Genomic DNA, 27,922 nt, shown 5'->3' on the forward strand with positions numbered 1-27,922 from the left:
TAAAATCCATCCATTCATGCAACACCGTTGCTGTGATCGAAGCTTTAAATACCTAACCTACACCGTACCTTATTCTAGCTATATACCTAACCTCCAAAAACCAAAACAGAGGACTCTATTCCATACATTAAAATCAACTACAAAAGCAAATTAAAAAGGAAAGGGAAAATATTCCCTTCTTTTGCTCACTCAAATATGAATCGAAAACCATTTTGGAAAAATAAATAAATTGATAGAATTGGTAACGAAAAATAAATCTAATGTAAACTTTTTTTTTTTTATTTTCAAAAACTTTCCAATATCAGCAACAGTTCCTCCAAAAAAAAAAAAAAACTAGATAAATAAACAACCAAACACTTTCACTTCATTGATCCATAAATATTAATATTCCGTTCCTGGTTTTCAATTTACTAATGATACCTTTAGATGGACAGTGCCAACAGTTATTTGCGTATTTACTATATCAATGGATTATTAAGGAAATGAGAGGGTAAACATTATTAAGAAACCCGATAACATGATCCGTTAATTTTATACTCTGATGGTATATTCTATGTTTGAAGAAATGCATGCCCAGGCAACCATGGATTATAATAGACACCGTGTGGGCCAATAAAATGAAAACAAAAGACAATATCAATGGCTTGCAAAAAGAAGAAGAAGAAAGTTTTATATCCCCTGGCTCTCGTAGATACGGGTGATTGTTGTGATATGTTGAACTCTCCAGAAATCTTCACCGCGGTACCTCTCTATTGTCTTGATGAATGTTGAAGGCATATACCACAGAACCAGGTCTCCTATATTTTTCAGGTTTTCAATCCCATCCGGCACAGTTTCTAGCACCGTGCATGCTGTGATGTCTAGCCTCTCTAACCCAGGCATTGATCCCTTTGCTATTCTGATGCGCCGCAATCTCTCCAGTTCATGGAGACCCAGCCTCTTCAGCTTTGAAAATCCACTAGGATCACAACACAGTTCTTCCCCTGCATAAGCTTGACGGAGTTCAAGCACCACCAAACTGGGCAATTTCTGGAGGGCCTTGAGAGGATCACATTTCAAATTAGACTATTGAAGCACTAGCTTGGAAATATACTGGAGTGAAGCTATCCATCCTGGTAAAGCTGGAAGACTACCTTTGAGATTTAGTCGTTGGAGATATTTTGGAGGAGATGAAAGAGAGTCAAATTGTAAGAATTCAGTGTTGTTTAGTGAAACAAGATAAAAGCAGTAAGGTGTTTCAACCTGTCCAAAGTATAACAGAGATCCATTCCCTGCTCTTCTCTTAGCTTTAAAATGCCCAGCCTTCTCAACTGAGTTAGCTTTCCCAACTCCCTGACTAACTCATAATCTTCTTTCACTTCAACGCTTCCCAATGTCTGCAGGTTAGTCAATCTTCCTATTCCTGATGGAACTCTCATTCCATGAGTGTCAGGGAAGAACGATGATGACTGGAAACTGTGTCGATAGTTACGGAGCTGGCAAAGACATGTCAATTGAGTGATCCCAGCAGGCAAAGAAGACACAGGACTCCCTTTCAAATCAAGTATTTCCAAGTACTTGAGCTTCCTTATGGACTCTGGAAGCTCCCTTATCATGGTCCATCTCAAACTTAAGTATCTCAAATGAATCAGTTCAATCAATTCAGGTAGGAAGCTGGAAAGGGGAGCTCGATCTAAATTCAATACTCTCAACAGATTGTAATTGCGAAAACCATGCTCAAAAGAATGATGTGAAGAAAATGACAAAAAAGACCACAGATAAGGAAATCTCATATCTGATTGTACTTCCTCAGAGTTCTCATGGATTGATAGACGCCGAACTTTCTCATTCTTGCTGATTCTTGTTCCGTTTGCTATCATAACAAAAGATTCTTCCCTGGATTTCATTTGAATGATTTCTCGCATTAGATCATGAACACGACATGTCTTGACCCTATTAAAATAATTCTTCTCCACCACTTGGATCAAACTCCTATTCACGAGTTGCCGTTTAATCTTAAAGATTGGAAAGTATCTTAATATGCTATCTCAACTATTTTTTTCAACCCGGACCCCTAATTGAAGATGGAAGTCTCCACCGAAGAAAAAGATCTACTGGTACGCTCGAACAAAAAGATCAAAACATATTAACAACGTTCTCAAAGTCAGCGACATGGATACGTCTGATTCTACGAATGCAGAGAATGATGTGAGGGGAACTTTCAGCTACAAAGAGTCTCTCATTGGATCGGCTTTTCGAGGACAATCAAATTTCTCTATTCCAGAGCAGGAAGATTTTGCATCTGATGATGATGAGGAGGATGAAGAGGAGGAGGATTGCCCAGTTATTAGGCTCTTTATGGAGGAGAAAAAAAGAATCAGAGAACCATGGCGCCAAACCTTAATCATAAAGGTGTTGGGGTGTCGTGTCAGTTATACCTTCTTACTGAAGCGACTGCAAATAATATGGAAGATTCAAGGTGATTTGAACTTGGTGGATCTCGGTAATGATTTCTTCCTAGCTAGATTTTCTAACAAAGAAGACCGAGAGTCTGCCATGTCTGGGGGACCTTGGATGGTGGCAGACCACTATCTTACTATGCGATCTTGGCACCCAAATTTCGACCCTAACGTGGCAACCATTGAAAAAGTAGCAGTGTGGATTAGGCTACCAGATTTGGCAATGGAGTATTATGATAACACAGTGTTATGGAAGATTGGGAACCATATCGGAAAGACTTTGAAGGTGGACAGAACAACCTCTGTGCACATTCGCGGAAACTATGCACGCATATGTGTGGAAGTGGATCTCACTAAACCATTGTTATCCAAATTCAAACTAAGACGTAGAATTCGACACATTAGCTATGAAGGGTTGCACATGATTTGTTTTGGTTGTGGTCAATATGGACACAAACATGAGGTGTGCCCCTATTCCATGAATAAGGCGTAACGATGAGCAGCAGGTCTCATCGAATAATGAGAAGGGAAGAGATCCAACAGTTCCAGCTGAGGATACGGTGGTCAGACCAGAGGTGGCGGAGAATTACGGCCGGTGGATGGTGGCCCGTAGGGGGGCGAAAGTTTAGCATGAAAACGGATTCCAATCAATTTCGATTGCCCCAATCTTTGGAAATCTCTCACAAGGTGGTAAAAGGAGTAGTCTACGGGAGAATCTTAAGGAAACAGAGATTGGGGGAGGATCACGCTTTACTGCGCTTAATGGTTTATATGTAGAATCCCACGATTTAGGGAGCCAGGAATTGAGGGCAGAGATCCCAGGACTAAGCAGGCCAAAGGGTGAAAACAGATTTTGTAAGGAAAATATGGACGTGGTGAATTTTAAACATGAGGAGAGAATAAAGGCCCAGGGTAAGTGGGTGCCTAACAGTAAGGATAAGGTTAATGGATCTAATATGCAGCAGGCCCATCATGAGTTACAACCAGGCCGAAAGATTAATTCATAGAGAAATACCCAGTTGCTAGACCATGTGAATAGAGAACGCACCCCTGTTCAAAAACAAATTATCTTGAGAAACCCAAATCAATCCGACTCTAATATGAAGAAACTCCTTACTGCAAACGAAGAGAGAGAGATTGTGGGTGTTCTTCGTGGAAAAAATTTGAATGTTGAGCCTTTCAAATCTCATTCCCCGCGACCTCCAGATTGTGAGCTAGTGTTAGAGGTAACTTTTGGGGAGTCCACAAATATTGAGGTAAGCGTGGAACCAGAAGAGGATGAAGACACGAGAATAGCTGAAGACGAAGATGAGACAACTGAGGAAATGGTTCGTGGCCATATGGGCTGCACGTAATAACTTTATTTTTATCCTAATTTATGATGAAGATTATGATTTGGAATTGTAGGGGTGCGAATAGTAATCATTTTTGTTCCTTAGTGTTGAATTATAAGAGAATCCATAATTTTAATGTGTTAGCTGTGGTTGAAACAAGAGTTAGTGGTTTAATAGCAGATAGAGTGATTGGGAAATTGAAACTTGAAAACAGTGTTAGAGTTGAAGCAGTGGGAAGGTCGGGTGGCATCTGGTTATTATGGAATGGTTCTAAGGATGATTTGAAAGTGTTAAAAACCGCTAGACACCTCATTCATTGATAAGTAATTTTCTATCAACTATGAAAGAATTAAGACAGAAGGGAAGAAGAGACAGAGTAGGATGGATGTTATTTATTTTCTGCATAATTCAAAACAACCTATTGGCTATATTTTATAGCCGACTAAACTGAGAAGAATAAACTACCTGCTTAAGAATAGGAAAGCACTAACAATACGAAACTAATAATAAGGAAATACTCCTCCCACTACACTAGTTTTCAGCCATGACCAGTAACTAACAAAGACTCATTCTTTATTCACCCCATGTTACTAGTAACTAACAAAGACCCATTCCTCATTCGTCCCACGTCCCTGCCCCATGCATTTACCCACGTAGGAATGAACGCATCAATTCCCCACCCTTAGGATTCCTTGTCCGCAAGGAATGCAGGATAGGACTTAGCCAATCGGCGTTCATCTTCCCAAGTGGCATCATCAAGTGAGGCGCCTGTCCATTTAATGAGAACTTCAACCTTTGGACGATATTGGCCTTTTTGGATGACTCTGCGATCCAGAACTGTCTCAGGTTGAGGCAGAATATTGGCTTCATCATTCACAGGAGGAAGCTGAGTAGAAATGGTAGTGACGGGGCCAACATGTTTTTTTAACATGCTAACATGAAAGACGTTGTGAATCAAAGACCCCAAAGGCAAAGTCAATCGATAAGCTACTGGTCCAACTTTTTCTGTAATTTGGTAAGGACCAAAATACCGAGGTGATAGCTTCAAAGAACTGCGAAAGGCCACCGAAGTCTGTCGGTATGGTTGCAGTTTCAAGTAGACAAAGTCGCCCACTTCATAGTTAACCTCACGGCGCCACTGATCTGCTTGGCATTTCATCCGCGCTTGAGCTAATGAGAGATTCTTTCTCAACTCACAGAGGATGGCATCTCGATTACGCAAGTATCCATCCACAACCTGTACGTTGGAAGTTCCAGGGACATACATCAATAAGGTTGGAGGTGGAACTCTATACACTGCCTCAAATGGTGTCATTTTGGTTGCTGAATGGACTAAGGTGTTATAACTAAATTGTGCCCATGGAATCCAGTCAATCCATTTGCGTGGTTGGTCCCCTGCAAAACACTGCAAGTACTGCTCCAAGACACGATTAATCACCTCAGTCTGCCCGTCTGTTTGAGGGTGGTAACTTGAACTCATGCCTAACTTCGTGCCCTGAAGTCGAAACAGTGTGCGCTAAAAAGAACTAATAAATACTCTGTCCCGATCACTAACTATTGAAGCTGGAATTCCATGCAGCCGGACTATGTGAGAAACGAAGGCTTGTGCAACCGTGGTAGCTGTATATGGATGTTTCATGGGAACAAAATGTGCATATTTAGACAAACGATCAACAACCACCATAACCACCGTATGACCACTGGATGGTGGTAACCCTTCAATGAAATCCATGGATATGTCAACCCATATCCTGTCAGGAATTGATAGAGGCTGAAGTAATCCAGCAGGTCGCATGGAATCTGTCTTGTATCGCTGACAAACATCACAGCTTCACAAAAATTCTTTGACTGTGCCACGCATTTGCGGCCAGGAAAAGCTTTGTTTGAGTCGGGATAGGGTTTTATGATAACCAAAATGTCCTCCCGTAGGAGAAGAATGACATTCTGTAATGATATCTTGAAGTAAAGAAGAAGTGGGACTTAAATAAATCTTACCCTTTTTGAACCAAACTCCATTTTGGTATGAAAATGCAGCAGTGGAAGTTGTACTGTCAGCCAAAGGTGTAAAGAATGGATCATGTGACACTTCATATTGAAGCTTCTGCCACCAATCAACATGTGGAGTAGAGATGGAAAGAAACTGACATTCAGCTACCCGTGAAAGAGAATCAGCTGCCTGATTGTCAACTCCTTTCTTGTACTCGATAATATAGTCATATCCCATAATCTTCGGTAACCAACGAGTCTGAGCTGGTGTAGTAATGCGCTGCTCCAACAAATATTTGAGACTTTGTTGGTCTGTGCGCACAATGAATGGTTTGCCAAGCAAGTAGGGTCTCCATTTCTTAATGGACTTCACAATTGCTAACATCTCTTTTTCATATGTAGAGAGAATTAGCGTTGAACCTTTCAGAGCCTCACTATAGTAAGCTATGGGACGATTGTTTTGAGACAGCACAGCTCCTAGGCCAACTCCGCAAGCATCACACTCAATGACAAACGGCTGTGTAAAATCTGGTAGAGCCAAAACGGGAGGAGATGTTAATGCTTGTTTCAAATCATTGAACGCCTTTTCTGCCATATCGTTCCATTTGAAACCATCCTTGGATAACAACTGGTTGAGGGGAGCAGCAATGGTACTAAAATTCCGAATAAATTTTCGGTAGTACCCGGCTAAACCCAAAAATCCTCGGACCCCTTTAACGGTGGTTGGAGTAGGCCATTCCAGAACTGCTATGATTTTGGACGGATCGACAGAAACTCCTTGTTCTGATATAACATGGCCTAAATAATCCACTGAAGTAACCCCAAACCTGCATTTAGATTCCTTTGCCAATAAAATGTTAGTAGACAAGATTGTCAAAATAGTGTGGAGGTGACTTAAATGATCCTCCCAAGATTTTGAATACACCAAAATGTCATCAAAGAAGACAAGAATGAATTTCCGTAAATGAGAACGAAAGAGATCATTCATAAGACCTTGGAAGGTTGCAGGTACGTTAGTAAGTCCAAACGGCATGACAACAAACTCATAGTGGCCTTTAGGGATGTCTTCTTCCTGTACTTTGATTTGGTGATAACCTGCACGAAGATCGAGCTTGGAAAAAAATTTGGCTCCATGTAATTCGTCAAGAAGTTCATCGATGACTGGAATAGGATATTTATCCTTGATGGTAAGATCATTTAGAGCTCAATAGTCTATGCAGAAACGCCAATCCCCATCTGCTTTCCTGACCAACAAGACCGGTGAAGAGAATGGGCTATGGCTGGGACGTATGAACCCTGCGTGTAGTAGCTCTTTTACCATCCGTTCAATCTCAGACTTTTGATAATATGGATATTTGTAAGGTCTTACATTGACTGGCTGGATGTTGGGCTGCAGCATAATTTGGTGGTCATGTGGTCGTTTAGGTGGTAAGGCTGTAGGAGGGTTGAAAACGTGAGAGAAATTGGATAAGAGTTGGGCTATTTCAGAGGATTGTGACTTTGGCTGGGTAGTAGAGCCTACTGGAATGATAGCAAAGAATTGGCTAGATACGTACATAGTATTGAACTCCTTCTCTGTCAACTCTTGTAGGCCGGATTGTTTCAGCCCTTGGAACACATATAAATTTCCATCTTTTTTGAAAGACATTATGAGTCTCTTGTAATCGGTCTCCACCGGTCCCAGTGTCACCAGCCACTGCACGCCCAACACTACTGGGCACGCTGCTACTGGAAGAATAAAGTAATCTGCTGTAACAATCTGTCCTTGTATCAAGATGGTGAGTGATGGACACAATCCAGTGTAATCTATCTTCTCCCCATTGGCTATTGTCACTTGGAATTTTTTATCAGGAATCACAAGTAATTCATATTTGTGGACTATGGACTGATCAATGAAATTGTGTGTGCTTCCACCGTCTATCAATACCATGACTTCTTTGCTCCTCAATCTTCCCATCACCCGAAGGGTTTGGGGGTGAGACGTACCTATAATTGCATGGAAGGAAATTTCAGGAAAAGCTTCCTGGTCCTCTGCAGCGGGTAGTATCTCCGATTGTTCCACAGACTCCTGATCATTTGAGTCACAAATCATGAATAATTGGGGTCGTTAGCAGCGATGACCCGGACTGAATTTCTCATCACAATAGTAACATAAACCTTTTTCTCGCCGTTCTCGTGCTTCCTGGGTGGAAATACGTCTGGCATTTGACGTGGAATTCATGCTCTGCCGCAGATTTGGTGGAGGTCCAAGCACCCCGACAGTATTACTCATGCTTGGCTTTGTTGTAGTTGCGGTTGGTTGGATCCGGAAAGGGTGTGTCACCTTCTTTTGAAGTTGGTTTCGTTCTTCAATCAACCTTGCGACACCGATGGTATCTGATAGTGTGGTTGGATGCTTAATCTTGACATCCAAGCGAATGTCATCTCTTAGACCTGCAATGAAACAGCCGATAAGAAAGGTTTCTGGAAGGCCATCAACTTGATGGGAGAGTTTTTCAAACTCTTCTTGATAGGCTGCAATGGTAGAAGTTTGTCGCAGTCTTGAAAGAGCTTCAGAGGGGTCTTCAAAATCAGTTGGGCCAAAACATCGGAGAAGGGCTTTGGTGAATTCTTCCCATGTTAATGGTCCCTGGAATTTAGTCATCCATCGATACCATTGTAAGGCTATTCCCTCTAGGTGGAAGGATGCAAGCGGTACTCGTTGAACAGGTGGGACGTTATTGTACTCAAAATACTGCTCAGATTTGTAAATCCACCCCATAGGATCTTTCCCCGCTGAATTTTGAAAAATTCAGTTTAAGTGAAGATTGATGGTTTCCTGAGTTGTGGCCTGATGATTCAGCAGGAGCAAATGGGTTCAACTCCGGAGGATTCATTCTTGGGCTCCTAGAGACGCGTAAGGCTTGTAACTCAGTCAGTATCGTTTGTAAAGTGCCATGCACCTGATCGAAGTTGGTTTCGTGTCTAGCCAAAGCTTCATTGACCTCACTGCGGAACTCAGCATTAGATTTTCCTCTGGTGTCCATGTTGAAACCAGGCTCTGATACCAATTGATAAGTAATTTTCTATCAACTATGAAAGAATCAAGACAGAAGGGAAGAAGAGACGGAGTAGGAAGGATGTTATTTATTTTCTGCATAATTCAAAACAACCTATTGACTATATTTTATAGCCGACTAAACTGAGAAGAATAAACTACCTGCTTAAGAATAGGAAAGCACTAACAATATGAAGCTAATAATAAGGAAATACTCCTCCCACTACACTAGTTTTCAGCCATGACCAGTAACTAACAAAGACTCATTCTTCATTCACCCCACGTTACTAGTAACTAACAAAGACTCATTCCTTATTCGTCCCACGTCCCTGCCCCATGCATTTACCCACGTAGGAATGAACGCATCATTCATGTGGTCTTTGATGAAGGGGGTTCATGTCCTTGGCTATGTAGCTTTGTATATGCCAACCCGAATGATCAATTAAAAAGAGCTTGTTGAGGATATCAAGGATTTAGCGAGCTCTATATCATTACCGTGGATGATTGTAGGTGATTTTAATGAGATTATGAGGGCGGCAGAAAAGAGTGCACCAATAGATATGAGGAGATGTTTGAGGTTTAATAAGCGGGTGCAAAAGTGTGGGTTAAATTATTTGGGTAGTTTGGGACCTAAATTTACCTGGAGAGTGGCAGAAAATAGAGGTTACGGGAGAGTATTCGAGAGGTTAGATAGAGGTTTTAGTAATCAATCTTTCAGAATCCAGTTCCCAGAGCTTAGTATACGTGTACTGCCTAGGGTGAAATCAGATCATCACCCATTATTAGCTGATTTTATGACCAAGTGTGACAATGGTCAGAAACTTGTTAGACCCTTTTGTTTTGAAGTGGCATGGACAACACATGATTCCTTTGCGGATTTGTTAAAGACTGGATGGAGGTCTAGTTCAAACTTCATTACTGCCTTAGATAATCTAACTTTGAAGTTGAAGGATTGGAATTGGGAAGTTTTTGGGAGTATTTTTCAGCGTAAGAAGAGAGTTCTGGCTAGGCTTGGAGGAGTTCAAAAGCATTTGAATGGGGGACATAACAGTTTTTTAATTAATCTATAGAAGACTCTGTTGAAGGAATACAATCAGATTCTACAACAAGAAGAAATTTTTTAGGCTCAAAAGTATCGGTGTAATTGGATTAATTTTGGGGATAGAAACACATCTTACTTCCATACAAAAACTATTATTAGGAGACAGAGGAACATGATTGGGTGTCTGAAAGATTCTGGTAACAATTGGGTGTGGGAAGAAGATAAACTCAAAAAGTTGACAGTAGATTTTTATAAACACTTGTTCATGGAAGATGAGGTTCCAAATGATGAGATTTCCTTTTTTTCGGCTTTCTCTGACTTGGAGAATAGTTACAGTACTGGTCTTCTTGAAAAGGTTTCGGATGAGGAGATTCGCAAGGCTATCTTTGATATGAAACCTCTTAAAGCTCCCGGCCCTGATGGTTTCCAACCTTATTTCTTCCAGACCCAATGGAGTGTTGTGGGGGGTGATCTATGTAGGTTCATTAAGGAGGTTTTTGCCAACAAACAGGAGGTTGCGGAGGTGATTCATTCATACTTGGTGCTCATTCCCAAAGTTCCAAAACCTGAATATATCCACCAATTCAGGCCAATAGGGTTATGTAATGTAATTTATAAAACCCTCACAAAACTTTTGGTTAACAGGTTAAAGCCACTTATGCAGAAGCTTGTTTTTATGAACCAAAGCCGCTTTGTTCCTGGTAAGCAGATTGTTGATAATATCGTTATAGCACGGGAAATTATCCACTCTATGCGCAATTAAAAAAGAAAAAAGGGGGTGATGGCTATTAAAGTGGATTTGGAAAAAGCCTATGATAGGCTCCGTTATTTTATTAGAGACACTCTTACATTAATAGGAATTCCAAGAAGCATAGTGGATCTCATTATGAAGTGCATTGAAACTACATCCTTAAGCGTCTTGTGGAATGGGATTCCTTTTAAAAAATTCCTCCCCACTAGAGGAATTCGTCAAGGGAACCATTTATCTCCTTATATTTTTGTGTAGTGTATGGAGCGCTTGTAAGTATGTTGGATATGTTGTTCTTCCTGATTTTGTCTAGATTCTAAACGGTGGAGATCTGAAACAAACATTTGGTATAGAAGTTGTGTATCTCGCACAGTAGGTCTGCAAGTTTGAGGTCAGTTCGGTTAAACCCATGTTTCTGGAAATTTCACCATTTGATGAAGTTAATATTTGGATATGTTATACTCATAATAATGCATTATAACTTGACAGTATAGATTGTTTGGAATATTATTCATTTGTTATTTATGGTTTATAGGAACTGTGTCAAGGATTGTGTTTAGAAGAATATTGTTTGGAAAGTTTGTAAAATCGACAAGAATGTTTTATTTTGACGTTAAGAGGGAAGATTGAAATAAATAAGATAAATTGGCTCTTATAAAGATATTTTTTTTACAGTCTTAAACGATATGTGATATGACTAGGGGATTGAGATTATAGAGAAAAGGTTAAATTGTGGATGTTGTGTGTAAATGGAAAGGTTGATAAATCTGGACAGATTCGTCTCCTAACTTTTGGAGAGAATTTGAGTAGAAGGATGAGAGAATTAAGATCAAGTTTCTCATAGTAATTGTACTTTTAGATGTTAGCTAACTAAGAAATTGGTCTTGCTCCATGTGGAGCTGTAGAACCCCAGTTATGGGTCATCAACCGAGATTGGGTCTTGACAGACCCTGTAGGGTAGTGTTTGTTGATGAGCAATTTTAACTATTTCAAAGGCAGAACTGGGTTCTCCTTCCTTCAAAGAACTTGTAGCCTCGTGTATTAGCTTTCCAACGAGACTAATCTCGCTTGAAACAGAGTTCTATAAGTCTAGATATAGTAAAAAATCTGATGAGTGTTCAGACAGTAACAGTTCAATGTGTAGACAGTAACAGTTCAAAGTGTAGACAGTAACAGTTCAAATGTCTAGACAGTAACAGTTCAAAGTGTAGACAGTAACAGTTCAATGTCTAGACAGTAACAGTTCAAAGTGTAGACAGTAACAGTTCAAATGTCTAAACAGTAACAGTTGGAAAAGTCAAACAGTAACGGTTGGAAAAGTCAAACAGTAACAATTGGAAAAGTCAAACAGTAACGGTTGGAAAAGTCAAACAGTAACAGTAGACTTTCACGTGAATATTATATAAAGGAATTGAGTCATACGAACACTTGCACATTGAGATACTAACTCTGAAAATATACATGATATATGTATGTATGTTATTATGAGGATATGAACATGCATAAGAAAGTAACATATGAGTAATGGATGAATATGGATTCTCTATAATATCGGCCTGAAGGAATGATAACTATGGTTGGATAAAGGATGACAACATTAATGGGTGTAATGAGAAAAACATAAGATATAAAGAAAGATTTATTAGCTATTGATATGATTATTATAAAACATATCCTTGAATGAGGAAAATTTATGAGATGAGTCTGTGACTGCAGGAGGGACCACCGATGTGGTGCAACAGCAACAACAAGGGAGCACGAGTAGAGCTTCTATTGCTGGTAGGTGACTTTCACCTTCCTTTTAAATAATGTTGAATAATGAAAATGCTTTATCATGAATATTATTGTATTGTGTTAATTCAGATATCAGACTGTCAAATGCTTAAATGTTAATAAATGAACGATTAGCTTCGGCTAAGGGCATCTGAAGAGATGACCTTGAACAATGAAATACCTTATCATGAACGTTGTCGTATTGTGTTAATTCAGATATCAGATTGCCAAATGCTTAAATGTTGACAAACGATTGATTAGCTTCGGCTAATGGCATCCGAAGGGATGACCGAGACAAACAATTGATTAGCTTCGGCTAATGGCATCCGAAGGGATGACCGGGACAAACGATTGATTAGCTTTGGCGACAAACGATTGATTAGCTTCGGCTAATAGCATCCGAAGGGATGACCGGGACAAACTATTGATTAGCTTCGGCTAATGGCATCCGAATGGATGACCGGGACAAATGAATGATTAGCTTCGGTAATGGCATCTAAAGGGATGACCGGGAAAAATGATTAATTAGCTTCAGCTAATAGCATCCGAATGGATGACTGGAATAAATGAACGATTAGCTTCGGCTAATGGCATCCAAAGGGATGACCGGGACAAACTGTTGATTAGTTTTGGCTGATGGAATTCGAAGGGGATGGCCGGGGTGAGTGAATAGTTAACCTCGACAAATGATGTCTTAAAAGAATGGCCGGATTTAAGATTATAGTTGATTGCAAGAATTGGTGTCTATATATATATACCGCAAGTTATGTATACCAAGAACATGAAGGAACTACAAATGTCACGCTTTAAACATGAGATAATGTTAATGCTTCGTTAAAATGCCAGACCATTTTCTTATTGTTATTATTATTATTATTAATAAGTAATTGCATTCTTGTAAATGTTTTGTACTGCAGTAGGGACGTCATACCAACAAGGTGCCTAGGAAACCCGATACATGGGAACCTACTTTTACAAGGAATCATGTAGTTGCATTCTAAATCATGATGTATTTTATATGAATCAATGTACTGAATGTATAACTATTATTAGATCCTTTTAGATTAAATTTGTGATGACTATTTGTAGGATAGAATACAAACTCATGACTATGCATATATATTTTAAATGCGAACTTCTAATCATGCAAACATAATATTATAAGTTTATGTAAGATTCATTTTTAAATGAAATGTTGATTGTTGTTGATGTATGGATTATATATTGATGATGTGAAGGGAACATGTTCGCCGATTACCGACACGATGTGTGTCAAGAAAAAAAAAACTTTCTGTTGTTTTGGGCTTGAAAAAGCCGGGCTATTACATTACATGTATGGTTGCTGTTTAACTTGTCAAGCATAGTTAATACGAAGGAAGGTTGGTGCTGGTCAATCTTGTTTGGTGTTACTGTGTGGTTCCTTTGGAAGTACATGAATTGTCGCATTTTTAGGGAGACTCCAAAAGTGGCAGGCCATCCTTTAATGGCTATTTGGGGTTTGACCAAAGACATAATGGGAGCTGGACTCCATGAGGAGCTTAATACTTTGATTTCTAAGAAGATGAATGTTGTGGGATGGAATTACCCCCCTCCGAATTGGATGAAATTAAATGTAGATGGATGTAGTAAAGGCAACCCAGGTTTAGCAGCGGCAGGACGATTAATTAGGGATTGCATGGGCTCTTAGATTAGAGGTTTTTCTATTAATACAGGGATTTGTACTTTAGTTCGTGCTGAGTTATGGACGGTGATTACAGGGCTAGAGTTGGCTTGGTCTTTGGGCTTTCGCAAGATTATTTTGAAATCTGATTCTTTGGTTGTGGTGGGTCTGCTCTTGAAACAATCCGTGAAAGCTGATACTAACTTTGCCTTGGTTAACAGAGCTCGTGAAGCTCTAAGTAGAGATTAGGTAGTCCAAGTGCAACATTCTTACAGGGAGGCGAATGCTACTGTTGATTGGCTTGCTAACTTTGAGCTTTCCAGGCATCCACTTTTTAAGAAGGATTCGATTATTAATGACCCTCTAGAGGGCTTATATTGGTTTTTATACTATGACTTGATTGGAACGATGTTCCCTCGTTTAATTTAATTTTGGGCTTTAGCCCCGATTTATAACAAAAAAAAACTCCTATTCACGAGTTCATTAATGTATTCCTCTGCTACTTCCTCCATTGTAAAGCCTTGCTTCTCTTCCACAAACCTTTCAACTATCCATAGCCGGATCAACTTTATCAAATAATCCTCTGGAAAAACACTTAAATACAAATAACACTGTTTGAGGTAGTAAGGAAGATTATCGTAACTTAGTTGAAGTATTCTACGTAGACTCCCAAGGTCGTCGTTACTTTTCAATTCTGTAGCTAGGCAGTCATGGACTTTCTTCCATTCCAAACCTCCATTTTTCTTCTTCGACAGTAGGCCTCCTATTGCTACAATTGCAAGTGGCAGTCCCTCGCACTTCTTTACGATATTTCGACACATCTCTTCCAGTTCTGGAGGGCATACAGCTGTTAGGATAGTAAGATTTACACAGAAAAAGGAACAGAGAGAGATGAAGAAAAGCAAAGAAGAATTCTGTTAAACAAAGAGAAAGAAGAAATTCTGTTTTGATTATCTGTTTTATTAATTGAATGTTGTTCCTTTATTTGACATCAGTTTATATATTGTTACAGTAGCAAGCTTATTCACGTTATCTATTCTTCACTAAACAATACTAACTGATTTTCTTAACTGACAAACAAGACTAACAGCTACTAACAGTATTCTAACCATTTCATTCTCTAATCTTTTGACATGTGATAGGACTAGAGCCTTTAATATATTTACATTTCCCCTTAATTAATTGCAGCTTGGAGGAGCCAAGCATAAGATTGGAACAGGAAACAAACAGGTGAAGTTAAGAAGTAGTGAACATTGTAAAATGAAACATTCAAAAATCTTAACTTTTCTAACAACCTTTTCATTTCCTTATACCACTACTGGCCAAATTGAATTTCATGAGGCGTGAATGAATTAGGGTTCTCTTATAGCCTTGAAATTATAGAGGAATAAAGAAAAAAAACTCTCGTATTTTTCAGAAAAATTACAATTAAATAATCTAATCTTAAAACAATACTCCAATTGTTGATATAAAAGTTTAAAACCGATTTAATTAAAAAAATTCAAAATTAAGTGCAAAATGGGCTTGAAAGAGACCCAACACGAGAGAAAAATCTGAAATAAACTCTTGATGTTCAAAATAACCCACAAGTAAGGCTTAAATAGCTAGGGCCGAGAAAATTGCCAAAATAGATAAATACTGATTATTCAATAAATAAATAAAATATTGCCTTGTTTTAAGTTTAGACTTATGTTCTTTCAGCAAACGAATTTTTTGCTTTACCACATTCCTTCGGTTCTATCAATTATTTTTTTAATTGAGAAAATACGATACTGTAAACTATTACAATTGTGAATAAATTCCAATATTATTAGGGATATAGAAATCACAAGAAGCCAAGAAATATTGGTTGGTTGCTTATCTAAGACCAAAACGCAACATAATTAAGACATAACAACGAAACAAACAAATATGGATATAAGCACAAGGACAAACACAAGTCATGTCAAAACAGAAAGGCTAAGCAACAAGAACCAGACACTTCGACGGAACACTTCTCACAGGCAAATTGCTAAACATGTTGTGAGCAACCATTGGTTTGGAATGCGACTGCTTCCCTACAGAGGATTGCAACAAATTCAGAAAGCAGCCCACACGCTCATGATAAGACCCAATCACCTTCTGAATCTGGACAACTTGCGAAAGTTTATAGCCAAAAAGCAGAAGCAAGTGTCGATGCATTCTTCAATGAAGTAAAACCACCTGCGTCGCCAATGCGGATTTATGCACAGTACTGCTGCAATTGTCAACACCGCAATTATGTAACACACACCAAAACTGGCATAGAAACTGTACATGTCTATGAAGCCACCATCTCCATTGCAATCATTAGGCACTCTCGCTGATGGTGATTCTGTTTTGTCGCAACTGTTTTGCAATGGAGGTCCACAAAGAAGAGGATTCCCTTTATAACTGCTTTCATCAAAGGTACCAAATTGATTTTTCATCTCCGGTGTTCTTCCTGACAAATTATTGTACGACACGTTGAAAACAGCTAGAAAGGTCAGTTCAACGAGTTGTGCAGGAATTCTCCCATTCAAGTTGTTGTGAGAAAGATCCAAGCTCTCTATGTGCTTCAGATTGGAGAAAGATGAAGGGATCAATCCAGTGAGATTATTTTGTGACAGATTTAGAGAATATATCCCACTTAAGTTTCCCCATTCTGTCGGGATTTCTCCAGTGAATCTGTTACAAGAAAGATCCAAAGCAGACATGTAACGAAGGATACCGCCTTCGTAAGTGTAGAAATTTTTCTTTGCTGTAAGCTCCACAGCTATTTTTACACTGATCTCTGGCCACAACATTGTGTCAGAAGGAGAAAATCCTCTTCCCCCCATGGATGAAAACATTTCTTCCTCGCTCCAATAATCTCGTGACCCCCAATCAGGTTCAACCGAAGTTTTTTCATCTGATGCCGTAAGATTTAAATTGCTCAAACATGAGGGTAACAGACCAGAAAAATTATTTTCTGAAAGATCCAATATGCTTAATTTCCTTAACAAGCATAACTGATGAGGAAGTTTCCCATTGAATTGATTAGATTTGAGAACAAAAATGCTCAATTCTGAAAGGCTATCAATCCAATTTGGAATGGGCCCAGTTAAGTTGTTATCGCCGAGATCTAATGTCACCAACGAAGAGAGATTATAAAAATCATATGGCAGTGGACCGCTCAATCTATTTCCGTATAGGTGGACATAGCGTAAATCTAATGCATGGAAGCCCAACGGTAATGACCCAGACAGATTGTTTTCAGAAAGATCTACAAATTCAAGCCCAGAAGAATTGAAATATTCTATTGGAATGGTACCTTCAAAATGATTTCTGGACAAATCAATTCCATCAAGTTGGTTTTTTGAAGAGTTCCCTATTCCCCTTGGAAGCATGCCTGACAAAAGATTGTTACTGATATCCAACCACAAAAGTGATGATTCAAGAGAAAAGGTACCTGGTACTTCTCCTACAAATTTGTTTCCATCTAGAAGGAGGTAAAGTAGGTAAGTCATGTTGAACACAGATGGTGGTAATCGCCCACTGAAGTTGTTGTTGGACAGCTGTAAGGACCACAACGAGCCTACTGTTGGCAAATTATGCTCAAGCAGTTCACAAGACATGTGATTGTTGGAAAGATCCAAGAATTCGAGAGAGCTCATATTCCCAAAACAACGAGGAATGCAACCTGTGAGGCTATTGTTAGCCATCAAGAAGTTCTTCAAACGTGGAAAAATCGAACATATGTTCCTTGCAATTTGACCATGTATGGTGTTGCCAGAAATATCTACTGTCTGAAGGTAGGGTGTTGGATGTTGTGGCAGCTGCAAAGGACCTGTAATTGAGGTGTCTCTCAAATATAGTCGATTTAACTTTCTATTATTCTCAAACAGCCAAGATGGGAAAGGTTCTCCAACGAATTTGTTGTGGGATAGATCAACAAACATCAAATCGTATTGGCTATGCAGGAAGTTTGTAAATCCAGCCTTGAGTGGTTTTGGAGTACAGTTTGAAGCACTAAAGAAAAGAAGCTGGAACTTGGGAGCTGAAGGCTGAAAACTGGGTGCAGCTATTAGCTCATTGTTATCGCATGCAATGAGCTTGAGGTTGGAGAGGTTCATAAATGAACCAAATGATATTGGAACTTGAAAGTAGTTATTTTTAATTGAGAGGGATCTGAGCTGCTTAAGATGGGAAAGGTAACTAAAGGCAATATTTCCCTCCAATTGATTGTGAGATAAATCCAAGATTTGTAGAAATGATAGATTTCCCAAACAAGGAGGGAGTACGCCCTTTAGATTGTTTCCTGAGAGATATAGCTCTTCAAGATTCTTCAGTTCACACCAACCTGCAGAATATATTCATATGTTCATGTTAAGGGAATAGGAATATATTAATTATGTAATTGCTTAGTGAGGTTTTAAAGTTTTAGTTGATTTTTGTTTCAATAGCTATGTCGGTTTTAGATTTTATTTAAACAACTTTGTTTGTTAGTTTTTTTAGAGATTAATTGTCTAGATTATTGATATTCATAAATTTTTTAATTGAAAGTTTTTTCTATAATTTAAGATTGAGAAATTTTAGAGATTGAGAATCTCTATACGTAACATTAGGAGTAAACTTTTAGTTTAATAAAACATAGATATAACACAAATATCTATGTTCATGTCAAATATTAATGAACAACTGGTTCTTCAATAGATTTGTTGTTCTTCCATGGAATTGTATAAAGATCAGATTTTTTAATTACCTTGAGCAGGTAGGGTGCTATTGAAGTCAACTCCGGCCAAGGATAGGACTTTAAGAGTAGACAAGGGTCCAATGTTCCTAAGAAAGCTTGCTGGGAGTGAAGAATCATCGAGGAACACTTCTTCAAGGCTAGACGAATTACACAACCCTGTGGTCAAATAAATCCATCAATATATTATAAAATATCGTATTGTATTAGGCACCAAAACTGTCACTGACCTTTCCCAAAGTGTGTAAAATTACTATAACTTGCATCTAAGGTCTTGAGGGATGGCAACGCTCCCAATGACTCTATCAAAATGCTTTCCTTGAAGTCAGTTGAATCCAGATACAACGTTTCTAAATTCCTTAAACCTGTGATAGAGAGAACAATCAATAATAATGATTTACAATATTTAAATAATTTATAATGTTAGAGTTAATATACAAGACATAGCTTAATTTTTAAAATTAAAATAATTTTTGATGTGATATTAAAATTTTATTAATTAAATATTCACCTTCATTTATTTTAAAAATAAATTAAGAAATTGAACAAAAGTTAATAGCATGTATATGTACGTAAGTTTCAAATTATTTCACTCGTTAAAGAATTAATTATATAAAGCCTTTTTAAGGCTTCATCCAAACAATTACTTAAGGGTTAATACACATGTAATTATTAAACCTTACTAGGGAATGTTATCTTGAGGTAGAAATGATTTACAACTTTACCATTGAGACCAGTTGATCCCGTGAAGCTATTGTTTGACAGATCTAGAGATTTGAGAGTTGAAAATCCACTGAGAGATAATAAAATGCTGTCGTTAAATTTATTGGAACCCAGATAAAGTTCCTCCAAATTCCTTAAACCTGTGATAGAGAGAACAATTAATCAATAATAATTATTTACAATAATTATATCATTTATAATGTTAGAGTTAATATACAAGACATAGTTTAAGTTTTTAAATTAAAATAATTGTTTAATATAATATTAAAATTTTATTAATTAAATATTCACCTTCATTTATTTTAAAAATAAATTAAGAAATTGAACAAAAGTTAATAGCGTGTATATGTCCGTAAGTTTCAAATTATTTCACTCGATAAAGAATTAATTATATAAAGCCTTTTTAAGGTTTCATCCAAATAATTACTTAAGGGTTAATACACATGTAATTATTAAACCTTACTAGGGAATGTTATCTTAAGGTAGGAATGATTTACAACTTTACCATTGAGACCAGTTGATCCTGTGAACATGTTGTCTGATAAATCTAGAGATTTGAGAGTTGAAAATCCACTGAGAGATGATAAAATGTTGTTGTTCAATTTATTGGAATAAAGATGAAGTTCCTCCAAATTCCTCAACCCTGAAACTAGCACTTGAAAACCTGAAAGAAAATTGTCAGAAGGATAGAGTGGAAGTATCCATTTCGTGTATTGTAAAAATGAATAATAGCCGTTCTTCTCCTCAGAAGTATCCGAAGTTCCAAAAATACCGAATTATTGATTTAAGAGTAAAAATAGCCCAACTTGCAAATTGAAATCCAATATAAATTAATTCTTAAAAAGGCCTGGATCATATTGCTTCTCCATGGGTCTTTGGCCTTTGGACTTTTATTTTCATCGAATTAAAAAAAAATCAAAAGAAACGAGCATGATACAATCTTACATTTTTTTTCCTCGTCATAATTTAAGCTTTAGTTCTAATTTAAACCAGATAGTTTTGGTCAATGCTATGCCACAAGCTGGGTTTTTTCTTTTATTTAAATAAATATTAAAGGATAAAATTTAAAAAATATTAAGTTAAAAAAAAATCAAGCAATTATAATTGAATTTTTTAAATCTAGATTAATCTCCTGAACTCACAATATGTGAAGTTTTAAATCCAAATTCATTTTAAAAAAAAATGAAATTAAGAAAAAATTATAATAAAAATTAATAATTAGCCGCCTAACACTCCTTTACAGATTACCCAGATTGCATGGAACAGCTCACATGCTAAAACGTGTGTCAATTATTTTTTAAAAATAATATTTTTATTTATAAAAGTACTAAATTGCTACTGTATCAACGTTATCATATAAAAAAAATACAAAAACGCCCTGGTTAGGAAATCCAAATATCTGTCATTTTACGACATCATGCCGCCGAAAACAAGTCTATATCAACCCCTCAAAAGATATCTTCAACGTCAAGCTAGGTACTGATTTTATGCCTTAATTAAGATTGCGTTTTTTGGTCAAGAAGGATAGAGTGGAAGTATCCATTTTGTGTATTGTTAACTAACAGAATGAAGCAGAGAGGAATGATTCTGTTATTTCTTGCGTGCGTAATCCAACACGTGCATATATACTTCCCCACATGCATTACACGATTTATTATATTGTTAACTAACTCTAACAGACTCTTAACAACTTCTAACACGTGTCCATGCATCTGCCAGCTACCGTAATTAATCTGCACTAACAGTGACCATAATAACAGCTGTAACAATACCTTTAATCATCCTAATTGTCAAAAAGTAATTTTTAATCATCCTAATTTTGATCTCTTCCGGTCTTATTAGAAAAACAATTTATAAATCTTTAGAGATGAAATTAATGCTATCATTAATTACTAAGTAGATATAAAGTCCTCAATTTTCTTAAGAGAATGCAACTTACTATTGATACCAGTAGATGATCCTGTCAGCTGATTCTTTGATAGATTTAAATACTTGAGGGATGAAAACCCACTTAGAGATGAAAAAATGCTATCGTTGCACTGATTCCCACTTAGGTCAAGGTTCTCCAGCCTTTTCAACCTTGATGACAAGACTTTGAGACCTGCATGATGTTTCTCAAAATTAAGCATATTGGAAGGAAATAAACGCATAGAAGCTAAATCATATGAGAAGGAGAAAAGAAAATGTTTCAAAGCTAAATAATTAAACGGTCACCATCGAAGCTACCTGATCCTGTCACCTGATTGTCTGACAGGTCCAAAGACTTGAGAGATGAAAACCCAGTTATAGATGAAAAAATGCTATCGTTGCACTGATTCCCACTTAGGTGAAGGTTCTCCAGCTTTTGCAACCTTGATGACAAGACTTTGAGACCTGCATGATGTTTCTCAAAATTAAGCATATTGGAAGGAAATAAACGCATAGAAGCTAAATCATATGACAAGGAGAAAAGAAAATGTTTCAAAGCTAAATAATTAAACGGTCACCATAGAAGCTACCTGACCCTGTCACCTCATTGTATGACAGATCCAAAGACTTGAGAGATGAAAATCCAGTTATAGATGAAAAAATGCTATCGTTGCATTGATTGGCACTCAGGTGAAGGTTCTCCAGCTTTTTCAACCTTGATGACAAGACTTTGAGACCTGCATGATGTTTCTCAAAATTAAGCATATTGGAAGGAAATAAACGCATAGAAGCTAAATCATATGACAAGGAGAAAAGAAAATGTTTCAAAGCTAAATAATTAAACGGTTATCATAGAAGCTACCTGACCCTGTCAGCTGATTGTCTGACAGGTCCAAAGACTTGAGAGCGGAAATCCCATTGAAGCATGATAAAATGCCTTTATCATTATTAAATCGGTTCCGAGTTAGGTCAAGTACCTCCAGTTTTGATGGTAGGACTTCGAAGCCTGGAAGAGAAACATCAAAGCAAGATAATTGTCATTAAACACCAGCTAGCCACTTCATCAGCGTAATTTCAGTATAAGATTCACACAATGATATGAATTTATTTTATGATTATAAGAACAGAAGCATTGAACCGACCCTCATTCTCAGAGCAACCAACTAATCCATTAAAACTCAAATCAAGACTTTGCAATTCCTTAAAAGGCAGAAACAAAGATGCGTTGAGAACCCAATCCCCCAAGAGGAAATCCGTTGCATCCCAAAGAGAGAGGTGGATCACTCGCCTTGTAGTGTTATCACACTCGATGCCATACCACTCACAACAATTACTACTGTACTCCACCCAATCTCTCATGTAAATGCTGTTTGGGTCGAACAAAGGCTTGATCTCTAAGAGACCAATTCTCTCTTCCTCCAAACACCCATAACAACGACCACACCAGTCGCCAACCAAAGTCAATAATGCTAGCAACATCCAAGCCCCCATTTTTTTCATCATCATCTTAGATAGATAATTCTAGGAAGTACTACGTAGAATATTGTTGTTTGTTATGTCATATGTGCATTCGGGCAACCATAGAGGTCCTATTTATACTACGTTTGACATATAAATTCTGTTCAATTTAAATCAACTTTTCAATAAATAGTGAATGTTAATGAGCACAGTAGCGAGAACTAAGCAGTGTTATGTGTATTTGGGACTGTGAATACTGTCCACTTTGGCTCTCTTCATACAGTCAATTGACTTTGACACATAGTAAAAATGAAAAAAAAATTACTCCGTGGATTTGTGATTAAACTACAATACTAAAAAAAAAAGCACTAGATGCACCAAGTCAATGTGAGTTTGTGATTAAGAAAATTCATTATTTTATTTTTTGACATATTAGGTTCCAGTACTAGATGCACCAAGTCCATGTGAGTGGTTGTCTTTTTTCTTATTTATGAGGATCCAATAGATGCATGCATCAAGTCTAGGGCTCCACAATCACTGTCAGTGACAGTTAATTCCTCCAACTTGTTGCGTAAACTACTTTGGTTTTTCTTCATATATAGACATGGAAAGTCATGTGTTCTGAACAATTGATTTGATCTTGTGGAATACAAAAATTCTTCCTCAACTTTTTTCATGGAATGAAGTGATTTCCCGGTAGCTTCATCATCCACTTGCACTTCTTTTTCTTCGTAGACTTGTGAAGTCAAGATTCCCAATGAACTATCTGTTAGGCTGATTTACTTCCATATTAATTATTGTTTGAATATTCTTAATCTGAATGATATTAGTCCATTCAAAACAAATTCATTTTCTTTTTTATAAATATATTTATATAACTACGAAAGAAGAAAAATATGCATTGATTAAAATATTATTGATGTGTTTGAATGAAGAAAGTTAGGGCAGAGATGACCATCGTAAACACCGTGTGGGCCAATAAAATTGAAAACGAAAGACAATATCAATGGCTTGCAAAAAAAAAAAAAAAAAGTTTTATGTTAAATTTATCTATATGTTAAATTACTTGATTAACTAAACTTAATCCTGTAATATTGAATTATTTGATGAAAACATTATCTAAAATATGATTAATTGATATATTTAAAGTCAAATAAAAAACAAACCCCGCTTACTTTTAATATTAAAAATTATTTTTCAACATAAACTCTTTAACATAAAAATTTAACAAAATTAAAATAAATTGTGATTACTGTTTGAGCAATTGATTTGATCTTGGCCCCACAATTATTTTCGTTAGTCTGTTAATGTTTTTCTTCAAGCTTGTGGAACGGGGTGTTCCTCCAACTTGTTGTGTAAGCTACTTTGTTTTTTTCTTCGTAGACTTGGGAAGTCATTTGTTCGAACATTTGATTTTCTAAAAGTTTTTAATTCTGTTTGTTTTTATATTTTAAAAGTATTTTTAAAAAAATTAAATTTTTTTTATTTTTTTATTAACTTTAAATTAATATATTTTTAGTGTTTTCAAACCATTTTAATGTACTAATATCAAAAATAATTTTTAAAAAATAAAAAAAATATCATTAATATATATTTTAACACGAAAAATTATTTAAAAAAAACACAACCACACTGTTAATCTCATCATCCACTAGCACTTGTTTTTCTTCTTCGTAGACCTGTGAAGTCAAGATTCCCAATTATCCACTGCATCAATCTATAGGGGTGTTCAAAAAAATCGAGAAACCGAGTAAACCGATAAAACCGACAATAAATTATTCGAAAAAATCCAAACCGAAAAATAAAACCAATTAAACCGATTAGATTATGTAGAAAAAACCCCGGTTCGGTTCGGTTTTCGGTTTTGAAGTGCAAAAACCGGTTTAACCGGACCGGTTCAAAAAATGGTCCCTAGGCTAGGCTAGTATAAATAGAAAAAGTTGTGCCACGCCCCTCTCTTCTCGCCAGTTTACTCTCCGCTAACCCTAAACCTTTCAATTTCAATTTTCAAACAATCTCTCCTCTCACTACTCAGAGCCACCCGTCGTCCCCCTCGCCCCCCGCCCTCTCCGGCCTCCGCTAAGGCCATCGCCGTACCAGAGCACCCGCAACCCGTCTCCTCTCGCCTCTTCGCCTCTCCCTCTCCACTCTCCTTTGACTAAGAAAACATAAACACAGATCGACCATTGACATTTCCTCGGTCTCAACTGGACCAAAATAGTCTGTGTTTCCATCATACCGACGTTTCCTCAACCTCTCAAAACCAGTGAGTTTTAAATTTTTTTTCTCATTTCTAATTAATTAATTAATTAATTTGGTTAAGGTTATTGTTATTTTTAATACAGTTAAGCTTATTGTTTATACGTTTCTTCCTCAGTCTCCACTGGATCAACACTGTCGGTGACTCGGTGTTTCCATCAGACCGACGTTTCCTGATTTCCTCAGCCTCTCAAAACCAGTGAGTTTTATTTTTTTTTTTCTCCTTTCTAATTAATTCATACAGTTAAGCTTATTGTTATTTTTAATCAATTTTGTTGGGTGATGAATTTTGGTTTAGGTTTAAATTAGAATTTAGAGCTATTTGGGTGATTAAAGCGATTTTTTTTTTCCTTTGTTTGAATAGAAGAGATTTAGCAGTTTAGGATTATGATTATTTTTAATCAAAATTGTCGTTCTTACTTCTTACAATTGTTTGCAGTTTAGGATTAGAGTTGTCTTGTACATGTAATTTCATAATCTTACATGTAATTTTGCAGTTTATTTTGTTGTTTTGTAAATGTAATTTCAATATCTGCTACTGTAAACTTGTGTTGCTTCTGTTGTTGTTGTTGTGTTGATTCTGTTGTTATAGCCTGTTGCTGTGTTGATTTTGTTGCTTTGTTGGTTGATTACTAAAAACAGATGAATTGTTGATTTTGTTGCTGTGTTGGTTGATTTATAAGGTCACACCAAGTAGTTTGATTAAAATTATGTTTATAAGCCTGTGTTGATTGACTTGATTCTGCAAACTAGTTTTGTTTTGATGGGTTTTTTTTATTCGGTTTTGTTTTGTCATTCTGTAAAATGTATTCATTATTCTGTTTTGGATGATCTTGATTGGCATTTTGTATTCATTAAAATCATGTTATTCTTGTATTCATTGTTCTGTTACTTCTATAATTATTTTTCCTCATTGATAGATTTTCTAAGCTTGTTTTGACACATTTTCTAAGCTTATTTTAACATGTTACTTCTGTAATATTTGTTTCATTTTAATTTTTAAACATGATTTTAATCTTTATGTTTATTAAGTGCTGAAAAGAATTGTGCAAGTGATAATGAACATATTTGCATTTGGTAATTACATATGGAAAATCTTCAAAATCAAAATGCTTCATCCACTGGCACTATCCTAACATCAACCAATGCCCCAACTTCAAACACTAACCCAACACCAACTACTGCAGTATCCACCACGGAAAATAAAGGTAAACAACTTCAAGTCCTTGCATCTAGAAAAAGAAATGTTAATGATAAAAAAAAGTCATAAATTTGGGATCATTTTACAAAACTTGATGGTGATCCTACAACCCCTAGAGCTGAATGTAATTATTGTGAAAAGGATTATGCATGTCATACTATTATTAATGGGACAAGTAATATGTGGAGTCATTTGAAAGTATGCAAAAAGTTTCATTTTGTGGTTGATAAGAAGCAAAACAATTTGGTATTAGAACCTAATAAAGTAGGGGGTGAATTAGGAGATCGAAGTGTGGGAACTCTTAAGGCAATAGGTTATGATTATGATGAATGCAGAAAGGCACTAGTGAAAATGGTTATAATTGATGAGTTGCCTTTTAATTTTGTGGAGGGTAAGGAATTTAGATTATTTTCTAGGACCTTGCAGCCTAGATTTGACATTCCTTCTCGTTTCACTGTTATGAGAGATTGTTTGAAACTTTATGTTGAAGAGAAGGAAAGATTAAAGAGAGCTCTTAAAGGTCAACGATTATGTTTAACAACAGATACATGAACATCAATCCAAAACATTAACTATATGTCCTTAACGGCCCATTGGATTGATAATGAATGGAATTTGCATAAAAGAATTCTGAATTTTTGTCAAGTTTCCAATCATGTGGGTGAGACAATTGGTCAAGTTATTGAGAATTGTTTGTTAGATTGGGGGATTGATAAACTTTTAACTATTACAGTAGACAATGCAAGCTCTAATAGTGTTACTATTTCATATTTAAAGAATGTGATGAAAGATTGGTCAACTAATATATTGTCAAATGAACATTTGCATGTTAGATGTTGTGCACACATTGTAAACCTCATTGTATGTGATGGTTTGAAAGAGATGAATGTTTCGGTTGTTAAGATTCGAAATGCAATTTGGTTTGTGAGATCTTCACCCTCTAGGCTACTTGCATTTAAGAAATGTGCAGAAAAGTTGCATATCAAGTGTAAGAAATCATTGTGTTTGGATGTTGCAACTCGATGTAATTCAACTTATCTTATGTTAGAAGCTGCTGAAAAGTTTGAAAAGGTGTTTGTAAGGTTAGGTCAAAGTGAACCTAGGTATGTGAATTACTTTTTGGAGGTTGATTCAAAGGGGAATAAAAAAAACATAGGGCCACCTAGTTTGGAGGATTGGGAAAATGCTAGAACTAGGTGTTCCTCTGCTACTTCCTCCATTGTAAAGCCTTGCTTCTCTTCCACAAACCTTTCAACTATCCATAGCCGGATCAACTTCATTCTTTTTATCAAATAATCCTCTGGAAAAACACTTAAATACAAATAACACTGTTTGAGGTAGTAAGGAAGATTATCGTAACTTAGTTGAAGTATTCTACGTAGACTCCCAAGGTCGTCGTTACTTTTCAATTCTGTAGCTAGGCAGTCATGGACTTTCTTCCATTCCAAACCTCCGTTTTTCTTCTTCGACAGTAGGCCTCCTATTGCTACAATTGCAAGTGGCAGTCCCTCACACTTCTTTAAGATATTTCGAGACATCTCTTCCAGTTCTGGAGGGCATACAGCCTTATGTTCCCCTCTGAAGGCTTTCATACAAAAGAGGGTCCAAGCTTCATTTTCTAATAAA

The 27,922-nt window shown here is 36.8% G+C and overlaps 1 protein-coding gene and 1 pseudogene across 3 annotated transcripts; both read right to left on the reverse strand.

The window, feature by feature from the left end:
- Positions 1–491: 491 nt before the first annotated feature.
- On the reverse strand, positions 492–3,274 carry LOC127905351 (disease resistance protein RPM1-like; annotated as a pseudogene).
- Positions 3,275–15,909: 12,635 nt separating this feature from the next.
- LOC18098540 (receptor-like protein 13) lies at positions 15,910–22,953 on the reverse strand. Of its 3 annotated transcripts, XM_024602111.2 has the most exons (10): positions 22,521–22,953; positions 22,241–22,384; positions 21,969–22,115; positions 21,697–21,843; positions 21,410–21,571; positions 19,976–20,134; positions 19,473–19,610; positions 18,978–19,112; positions 18,760–18,906; positions 15,910–18,357 (listed from the first exon to the last, which is right to left on the reverse strand). In XM_024602111.2, the coding sequence occupies exons 1-10, from the start codon at positions 22,882–22,884 to the stop codon at positions 16,133–16,135; spliced, it is 3,768 nt and encodes a 1,255-aa protein (XP_024457879.1). In that variant the 5' UTR covers positions 22,885–22,953; the 3' UTR covers positions 15,910–16,132. The 3 variants fall into 3 exon arrangements, with proteins under 3 accessions (XP_024457879.1, XP_052309085.1, XP_024457880.1); XM_052453125.1 differs by lacking the exon at positions 21,697–21,843 and having other exon boundaries at positions 22,521–22,952; XM_024602112.2 differs by lacking the exon at positions 19,473–19,610 and having other exon boundaries at positions 22,521–22,952.
- Positions 22,954–27,922: the final 4,969 nt, after the last annotated feature.

Source organism: Populus trichocarpa, chromosome 5 (assembly GCF_000002775.5).
Source record: "Populus trichocarpa isolate Nisqually-1 chromosome 5, P.trichocarpa_v4.1, whole genome shotgun sequence".
NCBI lineage: Eukaryota > Viridiplantae > Streptophyta > Magnoliopsida > Malpighiales > Salicaceae > Populus > Populus trichocarpa.

Coding starts and splice junctions, on each gene's coding strand:
- LOC18098540 (XM_024602111.2), bottom strand. CDS start 22,884: ATGATGATGAAAAAAATGGGGGCTTGGATGTTGCTAGCATTATTGACT. Junction 21,572..21,696: donor CAATCAGGTGACAGGATCAG/GTAGCTTCGATG, acceptor AACATCATGCAG/GTCTCAAAGTCTTGTCATCA. Junction 19,611..19,975: donor AGGATCAACTGGTCTCAATG/GTAAAGTTGTAA, acceptor TCTCTATCACAG/GTTTAAGGAATTTGGAGGAA.